Source organism: Gossypium arboreum, chromosome 5 (assembly GCF_025698485.1).
Source record: "Gossypium arboreum isolate Shixiya-1 chromosome 5, ASM2569848v2, whole genome shotgun sequence".
NCBI classification, from domain to species: domain Eukaryota; kingdom Viridiplantae; phylum Streptophyta; class Magnoliopsida; order Malvales; family Malvaceae; genus Gossypium; species Gossypium arboreum.
In genome coordinates, this window is record NC_069074.1 from 4,296,507 (window position 1) to 4,308,620 (window position 12,114).

A 12,114-nucleotide genomic window follows, 5' to 3' on the forward strand; every position below is an offset into this window, starting at 1 on the left:
TATATAAACTTTACATGAAAACTATTTCTAAAAAAATCACAATTTACTAATATTGAAAAGAGTTGAAAAATTATATTTTAGTCAAAGTTAAATAGAAGAATTTCGCCCCCAAATCCTCTCATTTTACTATTATGTTTATTTTTTCAATAAATGAGAAAATTTAAGTCACATTATTCTTAACAATACAAACACCTAAAACAGCCATTAAATTAACTATATTCTCACCTTAATTTTTTTTTTTGTTGTGGGAAAAATATATAATCCATGTTCCAACAAAACAATTGTAATGATTAGTCTTCTATTTAATCATATCATTACATAAAAAAAGTTGCTCTCCCTATCTACACTTGTCTGCAACTATTTTGATGCTTTGTGTTTTTTTTTTTTTTAAGCACTTAATCAATAGTTATTCGTTTCTTTTCGCCCTAAGCCACTTGAGCATGAAAAAATGCGCCCTAGCTTTTTCTTATTCTTGATTGAATTTGATGGTGTCACCTTTCTTTTGGACAACTTTGTAATATAATCAGATTCCACTTTTGTACTTAATCCCTTCTCCCTTTATTAACCATAATCTTTGTTATCTTTAAAATAATAATATTCCCAATCGTAATTAGTGGCTAGCTGTACCACCATTTTTAAAAGGTCAATGCCAATGTACCACCAAAATACTACTGTATATATACATCATGTTATACATCACATGATAATAGCATGGATTTACTCCTAACACTATACGCACTTATATAAAGACTGTAATATATATATATATATATATCATATTAAAGATCACATGAATAAGCATGGAATTACTCCTAACACTATATACACATTTACCCAAGACTGTATCCAGATCATTTGTTTACAGGTGATATATGTCGCCATTGATGCACAAATAATCTGCAGATTTTGGTGTAAAAAAGTTGCAGAATCATGATTATTTGTGAAAGATGCGTTGCTATCCCAATGAGATAATCAGTTTTAGGTAACCAATTTCAAGCTACTATTATAGATTGGTAGCTGACTGAATTCAGTTAATCAGTACATTATTTTTCCTTATACATCGTATATAACTAAGCATCTTGGCTATTGTTCAAATTCTTTTTCCATTTGCCACAAAATATAGGGCAGCTGAGAGTGATAAGCTGAATATATTAGTTCCCAATGTAGAAATTCATATCATCATCATCAACTGCTTTCTAAGGTTCTGATGCTTAAACTAATCACATCCCATTTTGGTGCCTTAAAGTAATTAGCGAGATAAGAAATGATGGTAAGATGGTACTAATGAAGTACTCATTAAAACTTTAAAAAAAAAAGGGGGGGGGGGGAGGGAACAGTATTATATTATATCTCATTATATCTTAGGAATTTTCTTTTATGACGTTAAATATATTTTATTAAATTAGACAATGGTTAAAGTAGTGGATAGGGCACTTTGTACTGGGCCATATGCATTAATTCATCACTTTCAATCAAAGGTTAGCGTCCAAACTAATCTATTAAACTTAAGACTTTTGGCTCGGTGTTGGAATCTTTTGTCACAACACAATATGGATTAAAAATGAATAAATTAAAAGGGTCGAACATGGGTTGCCTTTCGCTGCCTGCAGCTACCCACTTGAAATATGGGATCTATGGCGTAGTTTCGCCAAGCTACCACATATATTTGTAATATCCCTTTCTTTTATGCATATTTGGGGTGTGCCCTCTAGTTTTTTTATTTTATTTTATAAGTCAAAACATGATTGTTGATAGGTTAATTCCCAATAGTGTAACCAAATAGAAAAGGAGGCTATATGCAGAGACGTATGTGTTGCTTTCATGGCAGGTTCATGTGAAGTTAAAAAGATTTGACTTTATGGCATGGAGATCGAATCTCTTGGAAGGGAAATGACGTAGGAATTGTGCATTCTTCACTCTTGAGCATATTTCTTTGTTCTTTTGTCACACAGATTTCTTAAATTTAGTTTTGGTTTGACATGTGTATAGGCATGAGGCACTGGATTCTTTACTCATCACCTGTTGCTGCTTAGTCTCTATAACAATATGCTGTTATCTCGTTTTCTCTATTTATTTCTGGCAATATATATAATGGTAGGCCACTTCCAAGTTTATGCTTATTGTTTCGACACGTCTTCCATGCATCCAACACACAACCGGAAACCTCAAACTACAGTATTCTTAGTGATGCAGCTTGTCATTGCCTTTAGGCCCATTTCTTGGTCTAAAAAACAACTGCAATAGCCGAAGCCCATTATCGAAGCCATTTTGGATCCCTAACGTAGCCCAAAATTTAGACCCAAATTTATCACTAAAAAACTGGTTCATCAAGGCGGGCTTTAGGGTCCCCCCAGTCATACCCAAACCTAACCCTGAAAATACATTTTAATTTTAGGCTGAAAAAAAGGAGCCACATATACTACCCTACCTGCCGTTACGGTACACGCCATGTGTACTTCCCCTGTCGTGCGTGCCTGAGTTTTGTTACTTTCTTCTGCTCTAGTAAGTTCATATTCTTTCTTTCGTATTTGTTACGGGTAGATTCTTCAACTACATATTCGAATTCAATCATTCATAAAACTTGCATTGTTTCTGTTGGGAGTGAGTCTTTATATGTTGCTTTCAGGTGCGAAAAGATTTGTTTATATCTCCGCTGCTGATTTTGGCTTGGCAGGCTATTTACTTAAAAGGATACCTTTCTGTTTGCTTTATCTGTTTTGTATATCGTTATTGTCTGATTTTAATATTTGATTCTTAGCATTCTGCTCGAAAAGTGGTAGATTAGCATATACATTGAAAACATTTATTTTGATAAGTAATGGAACATATGACTCAAGAAGTCTTGTGGTTCACTAGCTGATTAGTATTCTCTTTTTCTTGTCCTGTTTGGCGCAGAGAGCTGCTGACCAAATTTCCATTCGGAGATGGGTTTTGTTATTCACTTGCTGTAATTTGTGCAAATATTCTGCACTTAACTTCCACATTGCTTCTTATTTCCTTATTGCTAATGGTAAGCTTGCTAAGTAATAACATGAAACTATCACCATCTAGCAGTTATGGTTCTTTACATCACTTAAAGATTTTGCGTTTCTTATTGCAGGAGATTTTGAGGCATGGCTTCATTCATGGAACGCGCACTGTTGGAAGCATGATGTTACCTCTAGGCGTTATTTGTTCACCACTGTAATGGTAAATCCATGTGGTTTTAAATTTCTCTTTCTTCTGCATGTAATCTTCACTTGATCTGTTCCCTCACCTAAACCAGCAAAAAGGTTGGGTCCAATGATGCATCCCAGTTTATAGGGAGTTGGTGAGAATAGTCGGCATTTGATGCATGATGAAATATGCCTAGGTGTAATGGTTCGTGGAAAATTTTCTCACAAGTCATCGACTAAGATCACTTGTATCTCTGCAGGTTCTTCAACATGCAAAACCATTGAACCAGCTACCACTAGTTGGACCCTTGTTCTCTCCTCCCGTTAATGTATCTTGCTGTTTCCAAGGTTGCAGTGAGAGCAGCAACTTATCCAGTTTTCCCCCCAGGCATCGTAGGTGTCAATGGAATGCAACAATTTAGCCAGCAAAGGTCAAGATAGATCAGTTGAACTTTGAGTTTTGCGCTGTTTCCTATTGTTTCCATCATGGCAAATATTGCTCGAGACACTCTTTCAGTTTTTGGAAAGTTACAGGCTTTGAAATAAACGAGTCCATGCCATTTGCAGAACACTCATCAGCACTCTCTGACAATGCATTTGCTGTCATCTGCATTTATGCGTAACATATTTTTGTCAGCGTGTGCATAACATGAAGACTATCTGCTGGGATAATATGAGCTTAAGCTTGTTTATTAAGAGGCAGTTAAAGTGATGAACTCACTGCAATTATGGGGATACGCTTTGGAGGTGTACAATCTGGTTGTAATGAATCAGAAGATGGTGAAGGCTTCTCTATCCCAGCCTTTGCTGCTTCATCCCAATTACCAGTTTCCTCAAAGGAACGAATCAATCTCGTTGTTTGAAGGCCATCCATGACCGGCATGCACACATCCTGCAAGATAAAATTCGTAAATGGTTGCTAATAAACTCCAAGTCTTTCAGAACTCGAATGCAGACGTAAAACTTGAGCAGATTTAAACCCTGTAGAAAGCAACTCTTATATGCAGTAGGGAAGGAAAGAGAGGAAGGAATTACCATCAAGACAAGATCATAACTATGGTACTGAATTGCACGGACAGCTTCTACACCATTGTTCACAACATCTATTGTGTGGCCTAACTGCTTCATCATTGACCGCGTCACCATTACATTAATTTTATTATCTTCCACCAGGAGGATCTTTGGCTTTGAGATAGAATTTGATGCTTCTCGGCTGCTGTTTAAAGTGGACTGAAAACCGCTGTCAGATCTCTCCTGCCTCTCCGCTGCTAGCTGGGGCTCAGTTATCTTCACTTTCACATCCACCTCTCTGCTTGTCTCTGAGCAACTCGACACATCTCTGGTAGAAACTCTGTTCTCAGCATTTACAACATTGTGATGATGCTCGTCTCTGCAAATTGCACTTTCATTATCGTGGTCTGGGCTGTGACTAAATGAACTTTCAGGCTCAGGTGATATCTCTAAAGCTTCAGCAACAGAACAAGCATCCTCAACTAAATCCATCTCCTTTGTTTGACCATTACTCATGGGAAATGAATAGCAATTCTCTGAGAACCCATTAATTTTATGCGAATTCACATAGCCAATATTATGTGCTAATAAATTTTGGGTTCTGCTAGATCCATTAGAAGAAAATAGGGAACCCAAAGTACGTGGCTGGAATTGGAAAAAGCCAGCCGTTGCATCATCATCCGTAGCACCATGATCATCCATATCTGAGAGGTCGTCATCAGAATGATCACATGATAGAGAAACCTTGTAAGGTAAGATAAATGTAAATGTAGAACCGCAATGCACTTGGCTAGACACAGTGAGACGGCCGCCCATTAACTCAACCTGTAGCGAAGGAAAGGAATGTTAGGACTTAGTTTTGTACCAGCAAGAGTATCAATCAAATCTCTGCAAAAATCAACAACTTAAATCTTTCAAGTAAAATGAAAATATACTTAAAATATATAGATTTACAAACTTCCCAACTTTTCAATGATCTGGAATTTAGCATTGTTGAGAGTAATGAGCTGTAAGTAAACACTGCAGATATTTTGGCATGTGAAGAGCAACAGTGTCTTAAAAAGGAACTAGATGATGTTGAAAACTCGGAAAGAATCTATTTATATTCTAATATCAAATTATATGCTTTTCTTAATTGCAAAACTAGGATAGTTAGTTAAACTAGACCTACTGAGATTTATATCATAATTATCTGATCTGCTAAACTGTTTCTTTAAGCAGAAGCAAGAAGAGGGAAGGCAAATTGTATCAATTGTGGCGGGGGAAAAACATTATTGTTGATGGAAGGAAGAATTCACCAGCTGTTTACATATTGCGAGGCCCAGTCCTGTCCCACCATACTTACGGGCATGATCGGCACTGACTTGCATGTACTTCTTAAAAAGTGTGGGTAAAGCATTTTCTGTCACAGACACAGGAGAATGTATCAAGTTCTAACAAAACCTCTGGTTTCTTGTGATAATGCAAATGATTAAAGACAAGCATATTCATGTACCAGGTATGCCAATTCCAGTGTCATATACATCACAGCGAATCCAAACTGTTGTTTCAGGTAATTCTGCTTGCTCCTCGGTTACATCTATTGTTCCATTCGTTACTGGAGTACCACGTTCACTTTGTGAACGGTCTTGGCAAGAATCTTCGTGTTTCTTACCATGAAATCCTCTCTGATCACTGCTAGTTTGAGACGTTGATGTACATGTCTCTTCTTTCGGTACATTAGTTGTGGATTGATTAGCAGTTGATCCAGCAGAGCCGTTCTGAGATCCTTCTTTTGCAAAAGGCGGCTCGGGGACTACATAAAGTTTTACTCCTACCTTTCCTTCATGTGTAAACTTGATCGCATTGCTGAAGAGAAAGAAAGGTTGTTCACATAATGAAAGTAATGAATACTAATCATTCAGGAAGATTTTCTCAGCATAGTTGTCAGAACCATTCAGTTCCTAATGACAAAAAAAACTAAGTTCATAGTTGCTGGAACACATGACATTTAATTCTCTAAACAATCAGTTACACACAATGTTTTCATGATAATCTATAGAAAAGTTGAAACATGTGTTTTTGTAGTTCAATACCTGATCAAGTTGGTGAGAATTTGTCGAATTCTTAGCACATCTCCTATGACCTGAAATCAATGCATAAAGCTCCACAAAATGGGGGAGGATGAAAAAAGGAATTTAATTTTTTTAAATAAAATACTCGAAGGAAATGTGTCACAAGACTCTTACCTCAATAGGAACATCATCTGCTACATTTCCTTCCAACGTAAGAATCTTCCGCAATGATGCTGCAGCTGTCTGGAGAACATGCTTTACAACCTCTTTCGGTCGGAATTTTGTAGCCTCCAACTTCATGACACCTAAAGAAACAGAGAAAAGAAGATACATTTAGAAATTCTGATATATGAGAAAAATAAAATTCCATGATGGGAGGCATCCTATATTGAGATAAAAAAAAGTATGATGTGATTGTGAATCAGAAATACGACTTTCTAAACATGAACTTTAAGACCAGATCTCTCACACTTGTTGCTATATATAGTACTACACTGTTCAACTTGTGATTCATATGTGATGAGCAAAATAATGAGATTAAAGAAATTAATATACACAATTGAATATTTAAAAATAACACGAGAATGAGATTTTTATGCAATTTTGGAGTAAAATCCAAACCTGATTCAACCTTGGAAAGGTCAAGGATGTCATTTATAAGTTGAAGGACCAAATCTCCTGAAGATATCATAACACCTAACAATTGTCTTTGCTCTCGGTCAAGTTTGGTTGTGGCCAAGATCTCTGCCATGCTAACAACCCCAGATAGAGGAGATCTTATCTCATGAGACATGGTTGCCAGCATCTGTTTTGCACGCATTGTCTCCTCTAGAGAAAGTGTAAAAAGAAGGCAAAGCAGAGTTAAAGGTATAGCAAAAGAGTAATTCACAAATATTCAGTTGTCACTTAGTTGATGAACCTGTTATGTGTATGGTTCTGTTGAGTTCTGTTTCCTTTGCCTTTTGTACGGCAATCTCCTCTCGTATCTTTATCATCCTTTCCCTTTTCCGTACCTATACAATCAGAAACATAAATACGCATTTTTCGCCTTTTCAATTAATAGCTTAAACAACCAATATGAACAAACAGAATGTACCTGATCTGTTATATCCATGCCCATGTAATTTATACCAATAGTCTCCCCTGCCTTGCTAAAAACAGGTTCCACATATATCAAGAACGTCTTCGACCCAAATAGTTCTGTCTCAAATGTGATTTCTCTTTTTGCAGGCAATCCTTTATCCATCACTTCTTTTTTAAAATCCTGAGACTCCTTAACACCAGATCCAGTAAAAATTTCCACATCTGTTTTTCCTAAAATGTCCTGAAATGAGAACACGTTATAGTTCTTATGCCACTCACTGTAAATAAAAGGGACTGCAGAAGGAGAGGAAGTTACAATCAAAAACTATATTACGATAACAATCGTGCTCACAACCAATACTTCAACAAAAGATTATCAAACCTTGAATAAGAACTTCTGGTGCAATAAATTACCTCCTCTTGTAAACTTGGAAAATGGTTATAAATAAAGCGATACCGCAGCTCTTTATCCTGGTTGATCAAATAACAAGTTTCATTAGTTGAAAGATTATACTATGTCTCCTCATGCTTTGGCTAATTTTGGAAACTTTAGTTGATGATATCTCATCTACTGAAAAGATAAACTATTTAACAGCTTTTAAATTGACATTATTCAAAAGCTTAAAGCAATGAATTATGTGCATGGAATAAAGTTTAATTGTGAGGGAGCTTCTCATATCACTACATTTTTCTTGATTACCTGATGCCCAAACACAACGGGTGCAGTTTGAAGTACAAAATGTAAGAAATTATCTGCTCTTTTAAGAACTTGGGACAACTCTTCTACTGGTGAAGACTGTTTTTCCAGATTTTTTATGCTTTCCTGCAACTTTTCCATGAGTAGCTGCTCTCTCTGCATGCTTGCTTCCAGCATTTTCTCCAAGTGCGTGGCTCGCTGCTTCCAGTATATGACAGTATCATACTCGGCATCAATTTCAACTCTTTTACTTGGAACCATAATATTATTTTTCCTCCGAGGAACTTCTTGCCATATATCATAAATGCCATCCAGTATGGAAATCGGGCGTTTATCTCCTCCATACCTTTCCTCGAAACGATGTTCCTCCAATATCTCTAATTTCTTGAGCTCAGATTCCTCTCTTTGTCTGCTTAAATTGTCAAGTTCTTCTCTAAGAAGACGAACAGCATTCGCTTGCTTATATTCCCAGTGTTTTACAAGGTATGCTAACTGAGACGAGCCCTTGTCTGTATAATTAGTTAGCTCTATAAGATGTTGGAAATCAACTATGGTTGGCTCCCCCACAATTGTTACCTCTTCCAACATATCTTGGTCACCTCTTGGGTTTTCTACATTAAACTGCTTCCCAGCTTCATGTTCAATATCTTCAGGCCACATTGAAGAAAGGACTTCGACGTCCATGTCTTCAATTGGATCGGTCTCCATCTTACAAACCATGGAAATCAGTTAATTACAACCTGTTTGAACTGTTGAGGACATAAATCAACATCAATAGATCACCAATCTATGCTTCTCGTACGTCTCTATAAATCATCTTTTAATCAGAGCAGATCCTGCAACATAAAGTATCGAGCTTGAGCCTTCAACAAGAAGTCAATAAACCATTGATTCTAAGATTTGTCCAGCTTTACTGCTTCATTTCAAGTCAAATTTTATTTGAAAGCGAATTAAATGACAAAGATGTGTAGCTCTCGGAACAGAAAATTGTAGAAAACCATGGCAACCAGAGAAAGAAAATAATAGATATGTTGACTGAGGTGGAAAAACAGCGATTGGACACGAAATAAACGGTAGAAATCTCTTTATTCGACGGAAATATAAATTCCAAAAGTTGATAGAATTTTATATATTAAAAAGATGAAAAGAAAAGCTTTGAAAGTTTCAAGGGAAAGGAATCAGAGATTCAAAGTCATGTTGGGGAGAAGAAGCTAAATTTCGCTAAACATTTTGATCATTGATCATTAGCAACAGCTCACATTCTAAACCAGAAGTAAAAGGGAAGTCATCGGAATTCAAGATAATGATCCTGAAAAAAGTGCAAGATTCATTAAACAGAACAACCGAGGATAAGTTTATCCAATAGATACGAGTGAACAAACACACTACGTGTTTTCCTTTTCCTTTTTCTTAAATAAAAGCGAATTAGGCGATCAATTAAGATTAAGCAAACACAAACAAACCACATTAGTAAGCTAACCTTTGAGATTGAATCACATACAGTTCTGAAAATAACAAAGCCTTGACGGATAAGAAGAACAAGCAACAGGTTGACGACAACATCCAAAACTCAAAATATTTTTCACTGTAGATCTGAGGAATACCTTTTCTGTCCAGATATTCAGTCAACAGCCTTCAAATGCTAATGAATAACTCTTTTTTAATGCAAAAAAAAAAAAAAGAAGAAAAAAAAAACGAAAGGGAAGAAGAAAGGCTGAAGCGGGCAAGTTATAAGAGGAGAGAGAGAGAGGAGAGCATGTGACTGAAAAGAAAAACAAAAATGTAGGAGAAAAGAAGCCATGTGCGATCAGAGGTCAAAAACAATAGATAATTCTCTGAATCTTGCCTTCTTCTTTTTTCCTTAGTATTTTATATGTATGAAGTGTATTTTTGTGGGAGTTGTCTGCTTCTCACCGTGTGGAGGGGAAAAGGGAGAGGATTATTTTTTAAATTTGGGTGCCTTCGCTGTACGTATTATAACAATTGATATATGCTATCAGTAGCAAATGATGAATGTATTATTATGATTTTATAATGTGTATTTCCTTGTTGGAACATCAATAAAACGTTATCATTTCATCAATTCTAAAATAAATTCTTCTATATCCATTTATCTTCTCTATCTCATTTTAAGTTCAATTAATTTATTTTAAAATTAAATTGCTTTTACTTTTTATTTTTTTATTTTCTTCTATCTTTAAAAACACCATCCACTCTTTCTTATACAAGAAATTTGAAACTAAATTTTCAAGTATTTGTTTTATGGAAGAATTTATTTTAATATGTTTATCTCTTTAAAAATTAATTAAGTGACATAGTTTTATTGGTGTCTAAAAATTAAAGATGTTAGAATTATCGTAATATAATTTTTTTATTAATGATATGTAACGTAAACTTTAAATATATAAATAAATTAACTTTATATATTTAAGGTAAATTATTATTGATATATATCATTATATATAACTATGTTATTATAATATATAATATGTGTTATACCACCTTTGCAAATCACCCTATTAAGCACACTTTTACCATCGACTACCTTCGTCAAAATGAGATTAATTGGCACCCTACATCTAGAGGCCCTTCCATATAATATGCTTACAATGGCATCTCATATCTCTCGTATAAAAGCTCTTATCTCTCGTATAAAAGCTCTCTAGTTCAATAAATAGGCCTATGTTACAATTTTCACACTCTACTCTACAAGCAATCTTTCTCGCCATTTCTCCTCCTCCTTTGCTACTTCTCTTTGACAGCTTTTCGTCTTTTGCACCTCGCCAACTTTTTTTCTTATTAATTCTTTGTATTAACAAGTTATTATAGTAATTAATAAACATTTTAATCCAATTTCAAGGGATACTAAATTAGACAAGCCTCGTTTAATATTGCCTAAAAGATTAAAGAAATATCAGTTTATAAATCAAGTAAAAATTAAAATAAACAAAAATACATTGATATATTTTTTCATAGAAATGAATATTTTAAAAATCAATAAAAACACTATGAGAGGTTAGAACTGCCTTAACTGGGTTTAATCATAAGCAAATTGTGGATTATTGTGATACAATCCCTTTCTTTCACTATATTATAAACATGTGTATGAGTATTGTATAGAAAATTTTGATGCATGTGCCTTTTAGAGAGAAAAAAAGACATGATTAAATATGTTTAATATCATGTTTAAACTAATATGTAATACTTAAATTGATCAATAAATCTAAGATATGATTAATAAAAATATTGATACTTTCAATACTTAATTAGAATATTTTAAAGTTTAGATCAATATTTTGAAGGCATTTAATGCTATTAACCTCAAAATTCAAATAATTTAATTTTTAATATACAAATGTACTTAAAATTACACATAATTTCTTCTCACTTTTAAATAGAAAAAAAATGTATTTTAATATATTCAAAATTACGTTTTCTTATACTGACAATAAAAATAATATCAACGAAGTAAAACAACTTAATTTCTTTTCTATCCACCTGCCATCACTCTCTTTTATAACTAACTAAATAACCTAAAGAAATACTTAAAAAGACATTGCTAGGTTGGCATAAAATCATGCACTAAATTTTTAAATTCTAGCTGGCAGTTCTTTGAGATAAGTAGTTGAAAATAAACGGTGGTTTCTAATTGGACCTGGTCCATTTCCCAACCGTTACAAGAAAGAAAATTAAAAACAACAAATTTTCCTTGAAAAAAATAAATGACTAGGGATTCGAGCATTGTTAAATAAAGGCTGCACAAAAACTCAAGGATTGAACGGAAGCAGGCGGCCCAAGCTTTTCTTTTCTGCCAGCAAAACTAAAGTAGTCCATTCATTTATCTTCCAATCATAGATTTTCCCTGCTCACCTGGTCCTGACCGACCATTGTTTTTGCGGTTTTCTTTATATATTTTTAAATTTAGAAATTAATTTTTATATTTTAATTTTAAAAATTTAATATTTTATTTTAAAATTTCAAAATTTAAATTTAACTGTCAAAAGCTGTTAAAATTATGTGTTGAAATTTGTATAAAAATTAAATAATGTTCGATTAAAATAGTAAAATTAACTATTTTAAATTACTTGTATTATGAATTTAATTTTCATAATAA

At 34.1% G+C, this 12,114-nt stretch overlaps 1 protein-coding gene and 1 long non-coding RNA gene across 3 annotated transcripts; one reads left to right on the forward strand and one right to left on the reverse strand.

The window, feature by feature from the left end:
* The first annotated feature begins 1,492 nt into the window (after positions 1-1,492).
* On the forward strand, positions 1,493-6,136 carry LOC128293111 (uncharacterized). Of its 2 annotated transcripts, XR_008283174.1 has the most exons (6): positions 1,509-2,502; positions 2,896-3,010; positions 3,101-3,189; positions 3,416-4,918; positions 5,388-5,718; positions 5,848-6,136. It is a non-coding gene; the product is annotated as an uncharacterized LOC128293111 (long non-coding RNA). The 2 variants fall into 2 exon arrangements; XR_008283173.1 differs by having other exon boundaries at positions 1,493-2,502; positions 5,388-6,136.
* On the reverse strand, positions 2,904-10,053 carry LOC108473925 (histidine kinase 5-like). Its single transcript, XM_017775748.2, has 13 exons — positions 9,481-10,053; positions 8,004-8,836; positions 7,718-7,774; positions 7,317-7,544; positions 7,140-7,233; positions 6,842-7,048; positions 6,395-6,525; positions 6,242-6,291; positions 5,662-6,014; positions 5,465-5,568; positions 4,191-4,991; positions 3,877-4,047; positions 2,904-3,762 (listed from the first exon to the last, which is right to left on the reverse strand). Exons 2-13 carry the CDS (start codon positions 8,718-8,720, stop codon positions 3,640-3,642), a joined length of 3,036 nt encoding a protein of 1,011 aa, XP_017631237.1. The 5' UTR covers positions 8,721-8,836; positions 9,481-10,053; the 3' UTR covers positions 2,904-3,639.
* Positions 10,054-12,114: the final 2,061 nt, after the last annotated feature.